Below are 24,417 nucleotides of genomic sequence, written 5' to 3'. Positions count from 1 at the left end.
TAAGGATTAGTTAGGTCCCCCATCTTTGTAAATTACTACCTTCAAGCACTTGTTTTTATGTTAATTTTATGTCAGTTGCCTGTTGGCCTTCCTTCAAAGACTCCAAACTCACTAAGGCACGAACCATGATAACGGTCTTCTTCACCACTGCAACTCCCCTATGACTCTAAATAGCCAAAGCGTAGGAAATAAATATGGGGTAGTTTTATAACCCTTTGCATCCTCGTAAGACATTTGCTTGTTTGATTTTGAAAATTGTTTTCTAGGGGCGCCTGGATGGCTCAGGTCATGATCTAGCGGCTCATGGGTTCCAGCCCCGCATCGCGCTCTGTGCTGACAGCTCAGAGCCTGGAGCCTGCTTCTGATTCTGCGTCTTCCTCTCTCTCTGCCCCAACCCATTCGCATTCTGTCTCTGTCTCTCTCAAAAATAAATATTTAAAAAAATAAAAAAAAACTGTTTTCTACTTTTTAGTTTTTTTTTTTTTTAAGTCCTGTCTTGATTGTTGGTTGCTATCCACAATCTGCATGATTTGAAAGAGGGAGAAGGTGATCTAGCCTACACAAAAATGTTCACCATTATGGCGTTACTTTAGCAAATCCACCTGTTTCACCTACCATGCAGGGAGGAAGGAAACAAGTACAATGAGATTCCCCGCACCTATCTCCCATCTCACACAAATCCACCAACTTCGTTTGATCAAGGGCCTATAGATAGACTGTACCTTTGTCTTTTGGTCTAAAATTTGATCAAAGTGACATGGGAAGTCAGGCATTGGTGTTCCCTGTTTCATGAAAAGCCCTGTCAAGTCAAAGTCATCAAACATGTGCTAAGAAAACCCCTTTTCTATAAGGAGAAGAGAGAAGGTTAGATGTGACTTTGACTCTATGTCCACTGACCCCAAAGAAAAAGAGAAAAATGTCCCTGCAACTATCTTTTTTTACCATTGACCTCTTCTTCTCTAACATGCGCACACACTCTATATTATGTTAGTTTCTATTCCTCAAAATCAGTGAATCCCTGGAGCAATATAAATGTGCAATAATTGGTAGTTTGCTGAAATAAATTACAATGTAATTTGTGGCATATGCTCTGATTTTTATAGAAAATATGCACATTTATATGATTAGAAAAGAATCTGGATATATAAATTCTGTGTTAGTTATCTGGAGGGTGAATTGCTTTTTAAAATTGTGTGAATTTTCACATATTATTGTAAAGAGTGTGCATTGTTTTATATCTTTAAAAAGTAGAAAATCAAGCAAGGGTTCCCATTGTTGACGATTTTGGTTGTTACGAGATATACTCAATTTTTAAACAGTTTAATATAGTGCAACGCAAGGAGCCTTGGGTGATAAAGTTACACTGAGTCTGAGTCCTGGCTCTGCCGCTTACTAGATGTGTGGCATTGGGCAAGTTCTTTTTTTTTTTTTTTTTTTAATAAAAAATCTGAAATTGTTAGAGTAGACTTTACTGAAGAAATGGAATTAGTAAGTTTGAACTATGTGTAAAGGTTTACATAAGGTAGTTTCATATAAAGGGCAATTCAGATAAAAATGCCTTTGCATCAGTTGGCTTTTGCTGCATAACAAACCATCCTCAGATTGGGTGGCTTTAATAACAATCACTAATTCAGTTCAACATTCTGTGAGTAGAAATTTGGGCTGGGCTCAGCTGGACTCACTCAAGCGTCTGTAGTCAGCGGTGGGTGGTCCATGTGTCTCATCCTCCAACAGGCTAGAGTAGCCTTGTTTGCCTGGCAGCTGTGTACTTTTTGGAGCAAGAGAGAGTGAAGGAGTGCACCAGAGAAAACATGGCCTCTTGCACAATGCAGTCCAATGCATGAAATACTTATGATCTCAAGTACTTTGTCCTTTGCCTAAGAAAGGATCCAGGGCTACTTCTATCGTATACCAGGTGTGCACGGGAAGTCCCTAAAAGTGCCCCCGCTTGTCATACAGTAATAACAGTCCTGACAAGAAGAGTTTCATCTCCCTTATGCATTGATTTTATGAAATTATTAGCACAAACGATGATTTCATCAACATCACCATGATCATCATCACCACAGCTAAACTTTATGACAAAACTGCCGGGCACTGTGGTAAGTGCCTTAAACTAATCACCAACACAGGATCTTTATGCACTTATTACCATTATTAACTATTTTTACAGATGAGGAGACTACAATCTAGGGAAGATTTTAAAATGTTGGCCCCATGAAGGTTGCAATCCTGTCTGTATTGTTAAAAGCTGAAGGGGCGCCTGGGTGGCGCAGTCGGTTAAGCGTCCGACTTCAGCCAGGTCACGATCTCGCGGCCCGTGAGTTCGAGCCCCGCGTCGGGCTCTGGGCTGATGGCTCAGAGCCTGGAGCCTGCTTCCGATTCTGTGTCTCCCTCTCTCTCTGCCCCTCCCCCGTTCATGCTCTGTCTCTCTCTGTCCCAAAAATAAATAAAAAATGTTAAAAAAAAAAAAAAAAAAAAAAAGCTGAAGGCCTACTGCCTAGCACATATTTCTTGAGTGAGCAAATGAATGAGTTTTCCAAGGATACACAGCTGCTAATCAAGGAAGCTAACCCAGGCATGACTCATTCCAGGCAAAGCTCATGCTTTGAATCCCTAAAAATCCTCACTTTTCCTATACACAGGGCCAAAGATGATAAAGGAAGAAATCTTAAGAGTCAAGAAAATGGTGGCTGATTTTAGTTAGCCTCTGACTAAAAACAAACGGTAAAGTGGGAATCAGATCAAACTGGTAAATAATACCTTTTTAACAGGCTTGGCAAGATGTCAAAGAAGCACCACTTTGGGCCAAAGTGTGAGTGCTAGCCGTCTTGCAGAAATTCAGACAATGTGGCACAGCGGGTAGGAAGGGTAGGAACCGGGTGCAAGAGTCTGCTGGTTTGGGTCTCAGTCCTGTCTCATTCACTCTGGACAACATGTCTACTCTTTTTAAACTTCAACATCCCAGTCTGCAGTGTAGGAGTATAATGATAGGGAGAAGCTGCAAGGAGTAAATGAGATAATGACAGTGTGATACTGAACATGGTGACTGGCCTATAGTAAGTGCTTAATAATATAGGCATGTTGGAGTCCATGAGCGACACTTCAGGTATAATATGCCTGGTGTAGCCTGATTAAGGCTGTAAAGCTGACTTTGTGAACAGGAGCTATGACTTCTTTGGATGAAGAGTGAGGCAGAGCCCTGGATCTAAGAGGAAAATTCATGTAGCAGTATGAATAAACTGGGGAATAACTTGGTCCCATCTCCATGAATGAATTTTGTTTGTTTTGCTTTGGTGTTTCAGCTAGCATGATTAGTTTCAGCTCCTCATCAATGTACTTACCCCTTTAAACAATTTATATACATAAACATTTGATTCAGCTTAAAACAGAGTTCAAGATAATATCCTTTTAAAATATTTTACTGATAAAATTCACTGTAGATACAAACTATGTTAACTGAGATACCAATCTGCAATTTCCTTTGTCAGTAGGAAGAATAAAATAGCTTCAAACGTACTGTTTGAAATAAAAATGTGTTTTGGGAAATAAGTTTTTAGTAGTTAAATAAATTGAAAACTACAGTACTTTGGGGGAAAATGCATGTTTAAAATTTGCCTAATGAGTTTTGGAAATGAAACAAACAAACCTAAGTCTGAACCTATACTAATAGATCAATTAGCTGTTGGTTGATGTCCAATTAGCTATTCTTGTAATTCACAAAATGTGTCAGCAGATGGCATATGTGAGCTTTAAATTTGTAAATTTTCGCGTTAGCCCAAAGACTGCAGGAATGGCAACAATCAAGGCAAATATTTATTGGTGGCTTGTTTTTAACCTACAATCCTTAAAAAAGGAACTGGCATAAATTTTTAACTCTGAAAGCTCTTCCTATTTGCTTATTAGATTGCTTAACTGACGGATTGTGCACTGTACTTACACTGAGGGAAAAAAAGAAGACATTGTATTTTATTGAATTTGCTAGATTTTATATTTTGCAAACTATAGCTATTGCTGAAAATACATAGAAATGAAGTAATTCAGATGTGTCTGTCTGTAAGTTAAGACACAACTGCTTTAACAACGTTTTGTTTTATTGGTAGTGAAACCATACCCCAGAGGATTAACGAGGTTGAAACTAGCAGTTTAAAGCTTGTTTTTCAGAGAACTAATTTCCCCTAACAAGCTATTGTGTTTTTTCAGACGCTACTAACAAATTCATTAGCTGTCTCTGCAGAAACCTGGACCCAAGGTCAACTGATATGGCTCCTTACCTTGATATAAGGAGTCCAAGTCCCCATCCAGTTGATAGCGGCTCTCGGCTCTTGGAGCATGCCCATAGTCCTTTCTCCTTGTCCTAAAACAATCTCCTGACATCAGGGGCTGAATCCTGCCTCCTTGCTGTCAAGTCTCCACCCCAAAGTGAACATGGGATATATGTTACATATATGTCTGCTCAGTGCACATACCCCATCTTTCTTCATGAATAGTCATAAGTTTTCCTGCCCTTTTCATCAATATGTAATCTCAATCCCCATGATTATAAAAACCTCGCTCTTTTCCCCTTCAGGGAGGTGGATTTGAGACTTGTCCTCTGGTCTCCTGGTTTGGCTGCCTCTTGAATAAACCCTTTCCTTGCTACACACCTGATGTCTCAGTGATTGGCAATGCTGTGCATCCATCAGGAAGATGGATTTGGGTTTGGTTCCAATGGCCCTGCTTGTCATCAGCATCACCTGATATATGGTTGGAAATACAAATTCTTAGGCCTCACCTTAGGCTTACTGAATTAGAGCTCTGGGGATGTAGCTCAGTAATCTGTTTACCAGGCCCTACAGGTGATTGTAATACTTGCTAAAGTTTAAGAACCAGTGCCTTGAACGAAATTTGAATTATGGGAGAGACTCTGGACTGATCATTTTTATTCAGATATAATTGACACAAATGCAGTAATAGTTAACAACGTAGTTGATTATTTCTTTCATGTGATTTAGTGTTCACACACAGTAAAGTTTGCAAAATAAGGAACATAAAATAGTACACAATTTGCACAGACTCAGAGACATAGAATGCTGTTGCTTAATTGTCACACATTTCCTATACTGAATGAAAATTTGTTTATGTTCCCTACTAGACTGTACTAAAAGGGATAAATTATGGTAAATTGTGTGTTGGAACTTACCTAAACTAACAAAATTAAGTCAAAATATGATTATTTCCAAGGAGTAGAGAACTTCAGGAAGGAAGGAAAATAATTACCTATAAAGGGAATTTGTATTAACACGTGTGCATGTTCCGTGCTCTCTCAGGCATAGTTAATTCCTTGCAATTTTGTTACTGCAATAAGAGTCGCAACTATTTAATTTAACAACAAACAGGATTTCCTGGGTGGTTCAGTCGGTTAAGCAGCCCACTTTGGCTCAGGTCATGATCTCGTGGTTCCCGAGTTTGAGCCCAGCATTGAGTTATGTGCTGACAGTGCAGAGCCTGGAGCCTGCTTCAGATCTTGTGTTTCCATCTCTCTCTGCCCTCCCCTGCTCCCACTCTGTCTCCCTCTCTCTTTCTCTCTCTCAAAATTAAATTAATTAATTAGTTACAAATATACACAGGCCACGTTTTCATTTGTAAATAAGAGAAGTTATGCAAAAATTGTTTATCACTGTGATAATTTTATTATAAATACTGTTTTGCCTCAATTACCTTCCTACCTGAAAATTTTTATATTAATTTTTGCGTTAATTCAGAATTTCTCAACGAACACATAAACTTCTGGTTCCCATGAAGAGGCAGTGTTTATTCAACTTCCGCAGTCTAAACACAACCTGTCTTCTTGTCCATAAGGCATAAACACAATTTTTACAGTTTTAATAAATGGATTATTTGTAAATCACATTAGATTCTCACTCTCTAACAATGGAATTATTTGTGTCTTTCTCCCTTGTGTGGTAACCACATACAATAATGTTCAAACATCCTCCCTGATCTTTATGCTTGGATTTTACCTCTTGGCTGTAGTTGAGATTCTCTGATTATTACCTAAGAATATGTATTATATTTGTGTATTATAATTCAATAGGTAGATCTAGATATATACATATATAATTTAAAATATGGACTTTGATAAAAATCATACTAATTTTCAGCTCTACTTACCTGAGGTTGCAAGTATCTATCTAGGTATCAATTATTAACAGGAAGGCAACTACATACCATTTGGATGAGATTCTAGTTAAAAAGGATTGGTTTAAACAGTAAAATGAGGATTATACTTTCTAGCACCATCCATGTTGTTGCAAATAACAAGATTTCGTTCTTTTTTATGGTTGAATAATATCCCACTATATATATATATATATATATAGTGTATGTCTGTGTATATATATATATATATATATATTTCATAACTTCTTTATCCAATCATCTATTTTTTACAGATATTTATTTTTAGATTTTTTTTTAGATATTTATTTATTCTTGAGAGAGAGATCACAAGCAGGGCAGGGGCAGAGAGAGAGGGAGACACAGTATGTGAAGCAGGCTCTAGGCTCTGAGCTGTCAGCATAGAGCCCGATGCAGGGCTCAAACCCACAAGAGGTGAAATCATGACCTGAGCCAAAGTTGGACACTTAACTGACCTAGCCACCTAGGCGCCCCTATCCATTCATCTATTGATGCATACTTGGGTTGTTTCCATCATTTGGCTATTGTAAATAATACTTCTATAAACATGGGATTCATGTATCCCTTTGAATTAGTGTTTTTGTATTTTTTTGGTAAATACCCAATAGCACAATTAAATTAACTCCAAGATTCACACTGAAAGGGGCATTTCTGGCTGAGAAGGACCAGTGACTAATGAAAGCAACCCTTGTGTCTCACTTGCCCTTGATTCCTGCTGTCATGCACCATATCAATGCTAGAGTCACACCTACAGTGTTAGTTCCTTGAATGAAACCTCTTCTTCCAATCTTCTTTGGCACAAGGGAATAGGTTAAGCTAGAGATTTAAAAGAAGAAAAAGATACTGCAAGAAAAGAACATATCTGATATACGACGGCAAAATTTTGTTCAGTACAAAATTAATTTTCTCTGGGGCTTACTGACTTAATCCCCCGATGAAACCCAGGAAAGGAATAATTTTGCCTCAGTTTCTCACTTCTAGCTCCCCGCCTGTCTCCAATGATCTCAAACATCTTCCAACCTTTGTATATTCAAGGTATGGAGAGCTCACGTTTTCTGTTTACTTATCTGGGATCCTTCTTTTGAATTCCATTTCCTACTGGAGCACATGTCTGTTTACCAGGTGACTAGCATTTTTGTTGAAGCCGCTTCTGTCACCACTAGCTGCTGCTGGCTGGATTTCACTAGCTGATTCAGAAGTAGGGAGTCCTGTTAAACAAACCTGGGTGCCTTGAGTAAAGTGAGTAGCTTTCGTAGTCACACTTGACAACTACAGAGATAAGGTTTCAGGTCCAAGTGCAGGAACTAAACACTGAAATCAAAGCACTGTCACAAAACCAGAAATTTGGATCTGAAATCAAAAGAAGCAGAACAAATAAAGGGCAGTGGATCCCAGGGGTTGGAGTTGTGGTTTGTTTTATGGACTTAAGGGTGTACAAATTGCATTATTTGGTTGAATAGCTTTAAGATTCATGGGTGCAACCACAAATGACCTTATCTTTCAGGTGAAATATAAATGTCTTACCGCTTTATCCCTATTTCATATTAAATAAGTTATATTAATATGATAGAGGAATATTCACATTTATAGACAATGTACATTATATAGCACTTGACCAAAGGCTACCTTTCACCTGCTGCACTACCACCCTTTCTTTTGATACATAGCAATAGGCTAATATCACAACGATTTATGATGACTTAAAAAATATCCTCTCCAACAGTTTTTTTTTATTATAAAAGAACTAGAGCCTTTTAAAATTAAATTAAATTTAAAAATGTATTTTGTCTCAGAGATTTGATGCAGAAGTTACTGATAAAATAAATAGAAAAGACACAGAAGTCCAGATCTCAAAAGACTTTTTAGACAGTATTGAGGGGGAGTGAACATCTAGACAGCATAGGGCCCTTAGAGTGTATTTATATGAATAAAACTGAGTGTTACCTCCTTCCTTGGCTGGTTTACAATTAGGGACAGAGCAAGGGATGATAGAGCCCTCCACAAAGGAATCTGCCGCTTTTCTTTCCAGAGCAATGATCTTGGAGAGCCCAAGGGACATCTTCCAGTCCTCCATCGGGATGCTGTGAAATGGCATTTGAGGACCTCTATCTTAGTGAGTAGGTGAGGGCAAATATCTTGATTAATTAATACAAGGAGAAGTCATGAGTCCTGATTCCTTGAGGCTAATCAAACACTTGATGCACATTTGACAAGATCTTAGGATTTTCTGTGGGGCTTCAGACAACTTCTAGAGTCTCTCTGGCAATTTTCAATAACAAAATACATAATGGCTTTTGGGGTGGGGCTTGTAATGTATTGTGTGGCTAAGAGAGTAGAGCCCTTGGGTGTTGAAGAAAAAACTCTGATATCAAAAGTCCCTAGCTGATGTGAAGGAAAGTAAAGATGGATCCTAGTTCTTAAAGATTTCCAGTTAAATGAAGGCTATATGCCTATAACTAGTTAATGTAGATAATATCAAACTATTAAAATTTTAAATACATTTGTTCAGATCTATGGTTTGACTTTTTACTATATGTTCCTGTATATTTACATTCCTGGTAAAAAACCTTTTGCATTCAGTAAATAATTTTCCTGGAAAAAAGAGGGAAAAAAAAAACCCTTTTGTATAATTTTACTAGGCATCCACATTTCCAGAAATTTCTGAATTGGTTTCCTCTGCTCTGAGTAACTCACAACCTGCGATTTATGGTTCTGGAATAACTGAATTTCTTGGCTGTCATATACTTTGAATTAAAAAATATCACATATGTTTCCAGAAAATGATTTAAGGGAGACAAGAGTGAAGTGATGCCAAGTTCTGAAACTTTATTTGGAAACTGTGTTCTAACCAAATGGTACTTAAGATGCTCTCTCTGAATTTCTAGAACGTGTTTGCTAAATCATATTTGAAAATGTAGACTTGGACATACGGTTTCTGAACATGCCACTTTTGAGCTAAGTCAGTAAAAAAGTGGAGGGCAGCATATTTTTCTCACCTTCCCAAGCATAAGAAATGCAGAATTTTTCATTGACGCATGGTAATAGGCTGAATAAATTTCTTCAAAAATGGGCGTTACGCATCTCATTTTACCTGTTAAACATAAAATATTTAGTTATTTAGTGGAATCTTTCATGAACAGATTTAAACATGAAATCTCTATAGCAACTTTTAGACTTTATAATGGGTTTGGCCTACTATATGTGTGTGTGTGTGTGTGTGTGTATACTGTATATATACTGTATATATATATATATGTACACACACACATACATACATATATATATATATACTGTATATATATATGGCAGTTTTTTTCAGTCCATGGATTTAACTGGTCCATCAACTTCAAATTCCATGGAGACTTTACTGATTCTTTTCACACATTTTATTATAATGATAATTGGCTGACTGAGGGTTGGGGACAGTTCCCCTCTGTGTGTTTTTTTTTTTTTAATTTTTTTTTAACGTTTATTTATTTTTGAGACAGAGAGAGACAGAGCATGAACAGGGGAGGGGCAGAGAGAGAGGGAGACACAGAATCAGAAGCAGGCTCCGGGCTCTGAGCCATCAGCCCAGAGCCCAACGCGGGGCTCGAACTCACGGACCGTGAGATCGTGACCTGAGCTGAAGTCGGACGCCTAACTGACTGAGCCACCCAGGCGCCCCTTTTTTTTTCTTTTTTTTTTTTTAATTTTTTTTAAACGTTTATTTATTTTTGAGACAGAGCCTCTGTGTGCTTTTGATTAGCATTGTCCAATAGAACTTTCTGAGAAATATTCTATAACTGTTGTTCATATGTGGCTATTCAAGCACTTTGAATGTGGTTAGTTCAACTGAGAAACTGAACATTTAATTTTTTTTGATTAATTTATACATATATTTAATCACACGTGCTTAGATTAGTGGCTACTCTATTAGATAATATAGGTAGAGCTTAGAACAGTGAACTTATCCTGAGCAATTCAAATCTACATTTGTAAGTAGCATTAACATTGGCTGCTCTGGATTGTATTAAAGGGTTTTCCTCACTGGTTCTAAATTAGGGGGCAATATTACCTGCCAAAGAGGCGAAAATTTGTTAGGACATTTTTGGTTATTACAACTGGGGTATCCTCCTGACATTTAGTGGATGGGGACCAGAGATGCTTAATGACCTGAAATGCATAGGACAGTCTGTACAATGAATTACTGTCTACCCCAAATACCAGTAGCAACCTTTTGACAAACACAGGTCAGCAGAGTTCTCTGAATATTGTGGTTTCATTTGTGAGATCTCCTACAACTTCAGTCCTATTTATAGCTAAATCTGTCTCTTATAATGTGTATCTTATTAACTCCTGCCTCCTCCAGACCTCACTTTCTTAGGTGCATCTTGTCCTGTATCTTCAACCACTCCCTCTCTATATTTCAACAGACTTCAGTGTCTCCTATCTCATAAAATAGCTTTTCTGAATACCGTATCCACTACTGGGACTCTTGCTGCCTCTTCGTGCACAACATCCTGTCCCCTGCCAATCTCAGAACCTATTGGGAGAAACTACTTTTTCATGATGAAAAGAAAGTTCACACCATATGTAGTTTCAAAGCACACCATTTTATTACATAGACATATCCATAGAGTCATCATACCATGTTCCACTTCTAAACGATTGTATATATATGTGTGTATGTGTGTTTATACATAGATGCACATATATGTTTAAAATTTTCCGGAGTCCACTTTTATTCTTTTATGCTTCTAATAACTGCATCTTTTTGTAGCTAGTCTCTATAGCACACCACCACACTAGTTTCACATATTTTTCTCCTAACTTACTTTCTCCCAAGGGTTGGCTCATACTAAAACTGTAATGCAGTCACTTAAAATGTTCTAGTTCATAGCTCAATTTATTGTGAAAATTCAATTTTCAGGTACTTGAACAATGTCTTCTTAACTTCCCCTGTTTAATTCAGAAAGAATTGCTATAAATCACAAATAAATCCCTCTAAATAACTGAGCCCTGAAAATACTGGGTTAAAATAACTACATTTAAAGACATATCTATACTTGGTTATATACACTGTAGACTATGTGGATAATTGTAATGATAGCATCTCTTCGTAACTCTATATCAAAGCAATGAGATGCTTACTTTTGTCCTTTGATGGGTGATTTCATAGATTATTTCAAAAGGCATTAAAACATCTTACTGGTGTATTATAACTCTGTATTATACAAACATGTCTACAAAGAAATGCCACCTAAAATTAGAGTCAGTGGTTATTCCTTCAGTACAAAACTACATCCTTGTGTAAATTCAGTAGAGCCAGATATATACAAAATATCTGCATTGTATAGTTTATATTTTCAGTGACAATGATTATGCCTGTTTGTGGCATCAATAGAACAGTGATAATGTTGATTCACTATTGAGGTTGTATTTATGGGCAACTTTTGTAATGTGCTGGATAAAGAAGTTATTCATATGAGTTAGAAGACTTCAAACACTACACCAACCATAGTTCAGTTATTTCTTTTGATTATATACAGCCAGAATTTTCTTATGAGTTGACTTAAATGGGGCAGGTGATGATCATGTTGCTCTAAAACTAAAATACCTTCATATTTCCATTAACTGGAATTATTATTTTGTTATAATTAAAACCCATATTTTGTTTCTAAATTATAACATGTTCTCATCCTGAACATTAAAGGTTTAATTTACCTATGGCTCAATAAGTAACTCATAAAAATGACTTGAAAACTGACTAGCTTTGGGGAAAAAAAAAAGTATACAATACAGTGAGAATATTACATTTTTAAAATCTATTACCAGAGGTTTTATTCTCATAAATATGTCAAAGACTATGCTATTTTCTTGCCTATTCATTTTGTCATAGATTTCTATTTTAACATTCCATTATGGAAGATTTAAATCTAGTTATATAAATGTAGGCCTATTTCCTTCTACAAAGAACTCTTTCAGGTTCTTTGAATAAAAGTATTTTTAAAAATGGTCTGTATTGTTTCATGTAAATTATAAAGTTAAAAAAAAACTAAAGTAAGTTCTACCAAAGCTAATTATAACTTTACCTTTTGGGCATACATCATCGGGGCTGTAAGGTATTGAAATATAAGTATCATGAATAATCACAAGTCATTATGTTTATAAGTGTGGAAGTATGTGATTTAAAGTTGTTATGTTTATTAATCAGTATTTATCATTGTTATTACATAAATATCCTAATAGTAAAATAGCCAAATAAGTAATCTATCTTTATATTACCCTATTCAGATATCTCAACTCCATAAATGTCAGTCACAATGAAATTTACACAGAGCAGACATAATAAAAAGAATAAAAATGAACAAATTTAATAGAAATCAAATGTGTGATTTTGTGGGCATAGAAAAGCCTTGAAAAATTGCTTTCCCATATCTTTGGGGATAGAATCTTGATAATATCCCAACAGTATTATAATTTCTTTTTGACTACCTATTTACATTCATGAATGCTATAAATATATGCTGTATATATTTTCTATATTTACAGTATATGTACACACACACACACACACACACTTTATTTTATTCTTAGGCTCATTCATGAACATGCAGATCAATCTGCACGGTATAATGAAAGCATATTTATTTTCCTTAAATGATGTTCATTTATAATTTTTCACTCTTGTGCAAAAATGCAAAAATATCATACAGATTAGCATTGTCTCTCTCTAAAAAAATTCTTGTTTACGTTTTCATTTTTTTTATCATTTACAAATAAATTATGAAATATAGTTCATTCACAAATTGGAAATAATTATAATGTTTTTACAACAAGGCGTTGCTGAGGTTTTGAATTGTGGTATTCTTGAAGCCATTGTCTTTCAAAACAAAGACATCAGTAGGTTATTGTTACTTCTTGATATTTGTACTTTTGATTATTTATATGAAATATATCATTACAAATCTAACACTCATGCTAGTCAAATAGTGGTTTTGTAGAATATGAATCTGCTTATTCCTCTTTTTTTCTTTTTCCTGAAAAGTCTTTAGAACAATCTGGAAATTCTGCTAAAATTACTGCATTACTGAAGGCTTCACCCAATAAAAAAGCTGAAGAAATAAATGAGGCAAAACTGTGGGAGAATAATTACAGTGGGTGCTCAAGAGAGATAACAGCAAATGCAAGAACTGTTTTAATTTTATCTCCTAGTCCTTTGGTATTTCCTTTCCTCATGAAAATCCTAAAAAATGTTCAGTTCTTTAAAACATTGATTATACTCTTCCATTAAATATCAGTTGTGGTCCTCCATTGCTCATGTTGTCTGTCATTTCCTGTTAGAAAAAAATAAGATGAATTAGTTAAAGTTTACTTCCAGAGTAAGATACTGATTTGGTTAATGAATTTCCAAAACAAATTTCAAGCCACTGAACAACTTGTTGAGTTTTAGGGAAGGACAAGGATTGATATTGTTGTTGCATTTGAGAAAATGAAATTTCATGGCATCTTGGAGCGCATGAAAATGCTGAAATGATAGTCTGTTAGACCAAAGTCTTCTACACACAAAAAGAGTTTAATCTGTCCCCAGTGCCCTGAGTCTCTCCTTTTGTTCCTCAACTTTATTTTGGAAATACCTCACCTAGAAACTAGGTGATTAAGCCTATGCACATTGCATATTGCATAGGCTTCTCTGCTGAGCATATCAACAAAGTGCCAACATATTCTAGGGGTTACCTTATTCTATAGAAAAATTGGTGGCCTTTTAGGCCCACAAGGCGATCATTGCTTATATGTAATGGTGGGTTACTAATAAATCACAATAATTGGTTTTCATGACACTATCAATGCTACAGTGAAAAAAAAAAAACAACCAACCAAACAGTAAAACCTCAACATGTTTTTTAAGGGATCAATTACTAAGATGTTAATAAGGAAAACTACATGGAAGGCAAACGAAATTTAGATATAAAGGATGAACTAACATAAGTTCCATTTGCAATTTTAGAAAATGTTAATTTAAAAAAAAAATTAGATGTTTCGAATTCATATGTTTATTGAACAGTAAAATCTTCCCTAAACATTAAAGAAATATGAGGAGATATGAAGCCCATTCCCATTTATAATATTAGTACACCATATTATAAAGAATATTTAGGCAAAAAATATCTAAAATAATTTTACACTTGAACAAGCCTATTTGCAAAATATATATAGTAAATAAAATCAAATCAAAATTATTTGCTCATTTATCTCAAGCCCATCAGTTTATATCTAATTGCTATTTGGGTGAATTGAAATTCACCATTTAAATTCACCTTTTAAGTACATTAAAAGTTAATGTACTTGCTTTTGTAAACTTTAGAAATTCTTCCAAATATTTATTTGAAAAGTAAAAAGGTATCCATGACTTATTCTGAATCTCTTCTCTTTGAAAATTCAATATAGGGATGAAATAGAATAAAGATTCATGCTTCTTGTATTGGGTGGTTTGGAAAGTTATTTAGGAGGATCCAGGAAGGACCGGAAGGTAGGAACGGACCTGGTTTTTAGAACTTTGCTTTTGAAAATTTTGTTGTCTTTTAAAGATTTGGTAGAGTTCCTTCCAAGAAAATTCTGAGAAAAGAGACAATATGCATTGGAGACTTAACCTCTTCTTACATCAAGATTTGTCACTCTTTGCAAAGTGCCTGGCTCCTTCCAGGCCCTAGGGAGTTGTCTTATACCTGGGTATCCAATGTGCCTCCTCAGTAAGGTGCCAGGGAATTACAAGGTAATAAGCCTAGAAACTCAAACTCTTTGGAGGTAAAGACTGAGGGAAAGTGAAGGTCCTTTGGTGCCAGCAACCTGCTTTGGTGGCCTGGCGATGGGTCAGTCTATCTGAGTGGATGGCTTTGCTAGACATGTACATGGTACAAGTAAGTGTGGAAATGCGGTGGAATTGTTGCCCTGAGGTTAAGTTTATAGATAAGAAGCCTGATTTGAGGCTTCATTCATGAACTCACTGTGGGTGGCGAGATAAGATAGAAATGATTCTTCAAAAATGATCGGTGACAGAATTTACTCATTCAGCTTTCTCTATTCCTTCTATTAGTACAAAAACAATTTCCTAATGAATTTATAGAAGTAAGATTCTTAGGTACTTGTTCTCTTAAAGTGAATTTGCATTCAAAAAGTTGCTTCAGGGGCACCTAAGTCAGTTAAAGGGCCAAATCCTGGTTTTGGTTCAGGTCATGATCTCATGGTTTGTGAGATCAAGTTCCATGTCAGACTCCATGCTGACAGCACAGAGCCTGCTTGGAATTCTCTCTCTCCCACTCTCTCTGCCCCTCCCCTGCTCAGGTATGCACATTCTCTCTCTAAAAATAAATCAAATTTTTAAAAAATTGGCTTAAAGCCCATAAAAATTAATCTAATGTATAATATTTTATTTCAGGGTGAAGAAAAAATCCAGTGTTTAAAAATCTTACAAAAGAATGGAGTTTTTTCTAAATTCATACTAGTATGGACAAAGTAAAATCACTGGTAAGAGAATACAGCATAAATTAGGTTTTAAAAATTTTTTTTTTTAACATTTATTTATTTTTGAGACACAGAGAGATAGAGCATGAACAGGGGAGGGTCAGAGAGAGGGAGACACAGAATCCGAAACAGGCTCCATGCTCTGAGCTGTCAGCACAGAGCCCGACGCAGGGCTCGAACTCACAGCCCTCACGGACCGCGAGATCATGACCTGAGCCGAAGTCGGCTGCTCAACCGACTGAGCCACCCAGGCACCCCTAGGTTTTAAATGTATTAGCATCTTCAGTTTATTTGCAAATAGGCATGTCCAACTTAACACAAAGAATATACTCTAAATTTGGGCAGGATCAAATGGGACTATTTGCAAATGGATAAACTTTCTGCAATGGGGCCAAAGTATCTGTGTAGCTTTCTACATTTCCAATGATATTGCTTAATCAAGGCAAGAATGGTGGGTGACTACGTTATTTTTAGCAACCAAAAATACAGGAAATAAATTTGAAATGTATCACATCAGATAATTTTATGAAAAGATGGCTTTCATACAGCATTTTTACTCTATTAGTGTCAAACTTAGGTTACCTGCTCATGTAGTTTTGGCACAAGGGAGATATAGTTTGTCTTTATCAGAGTCACCTATTATTAAAAACAAAACTCTGGTCTGTGAATGATGGTATTGAGTCAGAATCATGATGTAGCAGAAAATAAAGAAGTCATGAATCATCCAAACAGAAATGTGTTTGGATGCTTATAGGAGGCTGAATATTTTAAATACTCAACCAAGTTTCAAGCTGCAAGACTCTGCCATGTAGGTTCATGTTGCGTCCTCAAAGTAGTTCTCATGAAAGCAATACTTTGAGGAACAACAGACATTACAGCAGACTGATCTGCTGACATCATGGCTTCCTAGAAGAGGCGTTGCTTCCTGCAGTGACATTACAACATGGTAACTCCCTAAAAATCAGCGTACCTTGTAGGTAACTCTGGTGTCGGGGGCACCACCGGGCAGCTGGGCAAGTCGGTTATTTCAATAGCCCTCAATCTCTAATATAAATATAACAATCATATAATAAATATTGCACATATACACAAAACAAACTAAAGCACACTAGTATACAAATAGAGAACAAAAGAGCCACTATCCAAATATATAATGATAATCTATTTTTAACAACCCATTTCTTTAAATTACCAGTCCTGCTATTTGTACTATAAAATTCTTTTCAAGAACATGTGTACATCTGTTTAAAATTGCTTTTTCCATGGAACAATTTAAGAATGAATATCCAATATCTACTCCCCTTATTGCAATGTATCGACTGCATACAAAATGGAAATGCATAAAACTATAGAACAAATATTTTTTTCTTCAAGATAACATTATAAAGGAATATGCAGTAGTAACTCTTGCTACTCTTTCTTCTATCCTGTGATCATGCAGTTTTATTTCCATGATACCAAGTGAAATACGATGTGGCCATTATCTTAGCAAGTTTATTTTACAGATCTTTTATCTTTTCCTTCAGAGGTCGAGTAACAGGAACTGAATTAAGAAATATGTGCAAAATGTAACAGAAACACAGACAGCTCACTATTTGTGCTTTAAGCAATAAGTGTTGTTTCCGGTATAAATGGGTTTCATGAAACAATTATGCAAGAATATTACTTAAAATACAGGCAAAGCTACCCAAATATGCATGAAGTTTAGATGAGAATTTAGTGAAGCTTTATGTGGATTGTAATACGGGCACTGATAGGCAAGGCTTTTTGTGGTCTTATTAAAAGATCCTTTTATGCTCGAAAATCTAATTTACATAATCAAATGCATCTACTTAAAAGCACAAGAGGTGAGCTAGAAAGGGGAATTCATCAGATTTCTGCAACTGGCATTACTGAGTTGCAAGTGTATTTAGTTTATGTGCTTTTCCTCAGTACAATACATACAAATCCATATTTATAAGGCATTCAATATTTTATGAAATGCTATTTTAGGAACGGTGTTTTTATATAGATAGCTATGAGATTGAAAATAGGTGTACCCAAAATAGCAGAGAAAAAAATAATAAAAATTTTCTACTCCTAGTCCAATAGGGACAAACTTTTATAAAATCCCAATTCCTCAAATTCTCATCTAAGCTGCAAATTGGTTCACCAAGGTTTGACGACAGTCTTCATCCCACGCTCGCAGTGAGCAGAAAAGGTACAAAACTCACTTTCTCGGCCATTTCATGAGAGTGGTGCAGCGAATGCTCCCTTTCAGAGAACATCCTCCTCTGCTCGTAGCTGGCTAGTCGACACGTGAGCCAGGAAGACAGGGTGCAGCCACCAATCCCAATGCACGCGAGAGACATGGAGGCGAGATGCAGAGGATAGAGGGAAGAGGTCTTCTTCGTCACTGCCCGCAGGAACTGAAAGTTCAGGATGCCCCCAATGAGTCCACAGATGCAGCAGGCAGAAAAAAGGATCATCTGATAGGAAGAAGGAAGAGAGTGTCAAAGATGAGGAAGCAAAGCCAACCTAACACAGCGCCCCATCCTGCCGCACTTCCCGGAAGACTGAGCTACAATAAAGAGAAAGTGCTTTGGGTCTTAGAGGACGAGAGCCATAGTTTCACCAAGTTCCCATGCAACCCAACTCAGGGAAGAGAGTGAAGACCAGTGTTTCAGAATTAATAGCTGACTGTGTAAAGGCCGGGGATATATCTTTTTGAAAACCCTGAAGTAAGCAAAATTTGTCTTCAAGGTAGATTCAGATTTAAGTATTTACTATCTATCATGTACTAGGAACTTGAGCAGGTATCATCTCAATTAACCCACCCAGCAAACCTCTGAGAGAAATCGTGATATATACTTAGGAAAATGGTGAACAGGCAAAACTCAAGGTTAGGTAGGGACTGAATCCAGATTTTCTGACTCTAAATCCAGTTTCACTATGTTAATCCCCCTAAAATATCCAAATATCTTCTCATTGAATTGTCATTAGTTCCAACAAACTTCAAATGTTTATACTGCTCTAGCTAAGTGAGCTTAGAGAATATAGTTAACCTGTTTTCTTCATTTATATGAGTTTCATCGTGTATCTGTTTCCCCCATAGGATAGGTTAGGGACTCCCTGTGAACTGGTCCTTTATACTGCAAATCTTTTTTAAATCTGTGGCACCACAATGAAGAATACACAATATACATTCCAAAAATACTATCTGGTTGTTTTGGGGAAACACAGGATGTGGCTTTACTTTTGATCTCACTATTGGTTTGATTTGGGTCTCTATAAAGAGAGCTGGTGGGGGTGGATGGTATTCAACCTAAATGTTACATAAATATGTAACTGAATATTGAATATTCCAAAAGCTTCAACGTGGGGTTTTTTTTGTTTGTTTGTTTTTGTATTTGTATTCTCTAAGTTCCCCTATGGGCTTCCTTTATACTTTAGAGTGCGATACTAATATAATTATTTAAACTTATTTCCATTTTTGTCCAGAACACGGTCTCTACTCCAGTTGCCTCTCTTGCCAATCATATAGCTTGTTCATTCCCGCCTCAGTGATATTTCCCATTTCCTGGAAATTAGTTTGCTTTTTTCTTGGATTGCTAGATGGAAGACTCAAATCTAGCCTTACCTTCTTCAGAAAGCCTTCCTGGATTTACTGACTTCCTTTGGCATAATTCCATAGGACAAACAGTTATTTAACTTAATTTAGCATTTAATTTTACATTATTAGGAATCGTTTGCTGTCGACAATTAGTTGACTTTAGCGAGCATTTACTGAGTACCTGGCATCTGTTAGGCCCTGAGTGAGGCAGCTGTTGGTATTACAAAAAATAATAGCTCATAGTTGTTGTCCTTGAGTACACAGCAGTCTTGTGTGAGAGAAGATCCAACATTTCAACATGGCATAGCAGATATTAAGAAAGAGGGATGAATTGGTTGCCCTTAGAGTAGGATGGAGGAGAATTTAGCATAACCAAGGGTTTCAGACAAGGCTTCCTGATAACATGTCATCTAAACTAAGTGCATGCCACTCCCAGAAAAGGGTAAGGCCGTGGATGTATGAAATAGCATAATGAAATAGGATGGTGGGCAGAAAGAATACCAAGTAGTTCGTTTTGTTTCTCTCACTTAATTCAGCATCCTAATTGTGTCCATCTCACAATATTTATTACCAAGCCTAAAAATCCAATGATGGGTGACTGTATCTTTTTATAGTTAATTAAATATAATACTGAATATCAATTACCAAATAACTGGGGCGCCTGGGTGGCGCAGTCGGTTAAGCGTCCGACTTCAGCCAGGTCACGATCTCACGGTCTGTGAGTTCGAGCCCCGCGTCAGGCTCTGGGCTGAGGGCTCGGAGCCTGGAGCCTGTTTCCGATTCTGTGTCTCCCTCTCTCTCTGCCCCTCCCCCGTTCATGCTCTGTCTCTCTCTGTCCCAAAAATAAATAAAAAAAAAAAAAATTACCAAATAACTGAATCATCCAAAGTGGGAACCTGTAGCTCCTAGTTTCACATAGAATCAATATACTACCTTTTAAAGGATATTCAGGTGGCATGCAGTTTCTTGGGAAATATTTTGGTGTTTACATATTCTCAGAAAACATGGAAAGATGTGACGTTCAGAAAACATGGAAAGATGTGATGAACTACTATTAATTAAGAAAGTTAATGACAAATTATTTGGCTATCATAAGAACACAATGTATCTCTCCTAATATTATTCTTATTCATTCTTTAAAGGCATGCTACTTCATTTAACATAGGCAAACAGAACATTCTCACCTAGGTATTAAAATGTTAAAATCTATACCCACATTTAAAACCATATATGAGGTTTGAATTTCACCAGACTACAGAATTTAGACTCTAGAGATACTTGGAGTGGAGAAATTACCATGCACTTTGAAGGGTGAGAATCCTTGATAGCTAAATGTCATCAATGGGAATATCAGAGGGTGAAAGAAGTTAAAGTGAATGGTAGTTTCTAAAAAGTTTAGCACTTATGATTTTTTCTTTTATAACTCTTAAGAGAATTAGAAAGACAGAAAAAAGACACTAGTGCCTTTAAAAAAATCTCTTCCCTCCCCTTCTCCTATGACTGAATATTTGTGTCCCTCTAAATACAAATGTTGAAGCCTAAACCCCAATACTATGGTATTTGCAGATGTGATTTTTGGAAGACAATTAGGTCAGGAGAATAGAGCCCTCATAAATGGGGTCAGTGCCTTTGTAAGAGAGACTTTTAGAGACCTCTCTTTTTCCTTTTGCCACATGAGATCACAGTCAAAAATTTGCAACCTGGAAGAGAACCTTACCAGAACCCAACTACACAGGGACCCTAATCGAGGTCCAGACTCCAGCACTGTGCGAAATGAATTTCTGTTGTTGATAAGCCACCCAGTATATCCTTCTTTGTTAATAGCCCAAATGGATGAAGACATCTCCCCTGCCTTCCCTTATCCCTCTTCCTTTTCTCCTTCTCTGCCTCTCCCTGTTTTCCCCTCCCTCTCTCATTCTTTCCTTGCCTTTCCTTCCTTCCTTCCTCCCTCCCTCCCTCCCTTCCTTCCTTCCTTCCTCTCTTTCCCTCTCTCTCCCTCTCTCTCTCTTTCTTCGAAGTTCTAAGAAATTGTTCTTATATGGCTATAAAGACAGTAGTAAAATAAAAGCATACAAAGAATGAAGGCCAAGTCTAAAAAGTGATGGAAGAATCATAGATGAAAATTAAGAGCCTCCAAAAATTTGTATGTAAAGGTTTCCCTTTATATGATTTTAAAAAATTATACCTCGTATGTCTAAAGCAATGGGTGCTTCATTTTTTTTTTTGTCACAGTAGAATTTTCACAAAAAAAGATATGATTGAAAAAGTAGTTAAACAAAAATAGCTGTAACACTCCTATCCCTGTCCTCCTCAGATAACTGGCCTCCCCCTGGAAAACTCTTTTTAGGCTCAAAGCCCACTTTGTAAGGTCCAAGCATAGTATTAATTTTTCCAACTTAGAAAGGTCTATGATCTTTCCCATTGCACATGATAAAATAAACAACACTGTTTCTTTCTTTTGAACTCTCAAAAAAACATCATGGAGGGATGTGGGGAATCCACACTTCAGCATACAGAAATTGTCCTCCAGCCATTATCAGAGTTAACTGGGTGAATGTCTTACAACCCGGAAAGTCGTGATAGTACCGTAAAACATCTGAAAACACTTACAATTACATTCACAGTAATAAAATAAAATTAAATAAAAAAAAAAACATTGGGAATTAACTGTAACTATAACAACACAACTGTTTTGATGCATTGCAAAATTAACTTCACAGTCAAAGCCAGTAATCTGTAGGCCCAGTTCCACATTTAAACAGTTAAATTTCCCATGAACTCAAGCCATGTCTTTTTTAGCTTACTGAAGGATTCATGTGTGTCTGGGAATCTATAAACTGGAAAAGTGGAGATTGTCAACCACAGCAGTCATTATGGGTTGCATATTCATGCATTTAAAGAGTATATCAAAGCTTTTCTTTCTTTTTCTTTTGTCATAGTCTGTAATAATCTTGATGGGTTTTGTTTTGTTTTTTTGTTGTTGGGGTTTTTTTTTTGTTTTTTTGCAAATGAAAAAGCCAGTATTTATTTGTCAGTCTTCTTTTCATCCTAAATGAGTAACATTCACTATGTGAAAGTTGGCTTCTCATCATTTCCATTTTTGGGTTCCAACATTTCAAATACGTCAATGCACGATACAAACAAGGCAGAAACTTACGACAAGTCCAGATTTTTTTTTGGCGCACAATATTCCACATATGCCACAAAGAAGAAACTGAAAAGGAAAAGAATAACAATTATTCCACATTCAAAGATAAGAAGACCTCTAGTTTTTAGCTTATAGCTCACTCATGACACTTGTTCCAGGGAAGCTTGAAAATGTTATATTCCCATCAAAAGCTGGAAAGAAAAATGCCTCATTCTAGAATAGTAAGAGATAAAAATGCAAACTTCAATGAAAATTTGTTCTTTGTAAGGTTGATATAAGTAATTGTGGGACTTGAGCAAACCAGAATCAGTTTTACACCAGGCAAAATTAGGAAGTAAATAAATTTAGAGTTTTATTATTCCTGTTTTCTTTCACTGTCTTCTTATCCCTTTCTATTTTCTCAGGGACAGAAGTGGTATGATACATTCATTCATAATAGATTTCTAAGCAATTAGAAATCAATGAGCTTTACTACAGGTAGTGAATCTCACACAAATAAAAAATAAGGCATCAGACAGGGAGATGTTTTTCTTTAGAGACATTCTTTGCATCTCTCAAACTATGTCAGTAAAATGGTAACTTCCTTCCTCATTCTATCAGAAATACTGTCCTTGTGGGTATGTTGGAAGAACTCAAGGAGAATATTGGTGGCATGTAATTTCTTGTAAATGAGCATATTGGTGACATAATTGCTTTGCAAAAGCAGCTGCATGAAATCGTCTACCAGTGACACACTATTAGATATTTTGATTATTGGAAAACAGCAAATCGTTTAAATTGTTTAAAAATATTTAGAGCCATTTCAAGATATATTTATACATACATCTGGCTAGAAGAAAACCATATAAATAAAATAATACATTCATTAATAAATAATAAGCCTGCTAAGGGCTTTCAGACTAGCAAAGAAAGCTTTGAATGCTGTTAAGGTTTTCCTTCTGATTTTCTTTTACATTTTTCTATCTCAAGCCTGAACTAATAACATAAGTGGTTTTAAATGAGTGTTTCACACAGGGGTAGATTTTTAAATATACACATAAAAATATTCTACTAATTATCTGAAATCAATCATATGCTTGTGAGAAACACCAACAAAATTTGATAAAGAAATAATGAGTAAGGGAAGTTTCCCTTTTCAGGGAACTTTCTATATAGGGGAACAAAATGATTATAAAGCAGGCAACGATGCAGCAAGACAGATCAGGGAACACAAGGATATGCTATAATTTGCTTCTTATATAGATTATCTTTCAAATTAATGGGAAAAAGATCAAGATCCAATGGGATTAGGATAGTTCATTAACTGTCCTTAACATCATACACCAAAATGTCTAGGAAATGGTTTGAATATTTAAGTGTATAAAAAAAAGTATAGTAACATTTAACAAAGTCAAATATTTATATAATTTTGGAGGAGAGGGAAAGATTCACTAAACATAACAGCAAAGTCACAGACCAAAAGGGAAAATACTTATAAATATTAATACATAAAATTATATTTTTGATAGTAAAAAAATAACATATCTCTCAAAGGCATAAAACAGATTGGGATTATATTTAGAAAGCATATGAAAGACAAAGGGTTAATATACTATATAAATTGAGCTAATAAAATAATTTTAATACCATAAAATCATGAGAAGATAAAAGCTCAGAACTTCATAAAACTTAAATACTTGTATACTTTTCAGAAATTTTAAAAAGCTACTTTTGAGTAACCATTTGTCACCCCCCTTTGTGTCCTGGGTCTAGATGAACTTGTCCTCATGTGGACTCTTTCTAAGTGATGACCCCATCTCACGTCTATCAAGGCTGGCTCAAGCCATTCCAGATTTGGACTAGTTCTGTACCTCTCAGTGCTTCCAAGCTTCAGGTCAAAGCCTCAACATGCCCTTTTCCTTGCTTGCCTGACTAACCCATTACTCACCCTGAAAGTCCATTCACCCAGAACTCATTCTTGAAATAATATGAAAGCAGTGGAGTTTTGTGTTCC

The 24,417-nt window shown here is 36.0% G+C and overlaps 1 protein-coding gene across 6 annotated transcripts in view; it reads right to left on the bottom strand.

Annotated features, from left to right (window-relative positions):
• Window positions 1-10,756: 10,756 nt before the first annotated feature.
• The window catches only part of TMEM196 (transmembrane protein 196), a 53,300-nt gene continuing 39,639 nt past the window's right edge, over window positions 10,757-24,417 (bottom strand). For 4 of the 6 annotated variants that reach the window (XM_058724874.1, XM_058724875.1, XM_058724869.1 and 1 more), the window contains exons 2-5: window positions 22,434-22,490; window positions 17,898-18,152; window positions 16,655-16,728; window positions 10,757-13,499 (exon numbers count right to left, since the gene is read on the bottom strand). In XM_058724874.1, coding sequence (XP_058580857.1) covers window positions 13,493-13,499; window positions 16,655-16,728; window positions 17,898-18,152 — 336 coding nt within the window. In that variant the 5' untranslated portion in view covers window positions 22,434-22,490 and the 3' untranslated portion in view covers window positions 10,757-13,492. The remainder of the gene's footprint in view (window positions 13,500-16,654; window positions 16,729-17,897; window positions 18,153-22,433; window positions 22,491-24,417) is intronic. The other 2 variants (XM_058724872.1, XM_058724873.1) reach the window with 1 other exon arrangement.

Source organism: Neofelis nebulosa, chromosome 4 (genome assembly GCF_028018385.1).
Source record: "Neofelis nebulosa isolate mNeoNeb1 chromosome 4, mNeoNeb1.pri, whole genome shotgun sequence".
Lineage (NCBI taxonomy): Eukaryota > Metazoa > Chordata > Mammalia > Carnivora > Felidae > Neofelis > Neofelis nebulosa.
The sequence above is the reverse complement of the archived record's forward strand: the minus strand, read 5'-3'. Positions and strand labels throughout refer to the sequence as shown.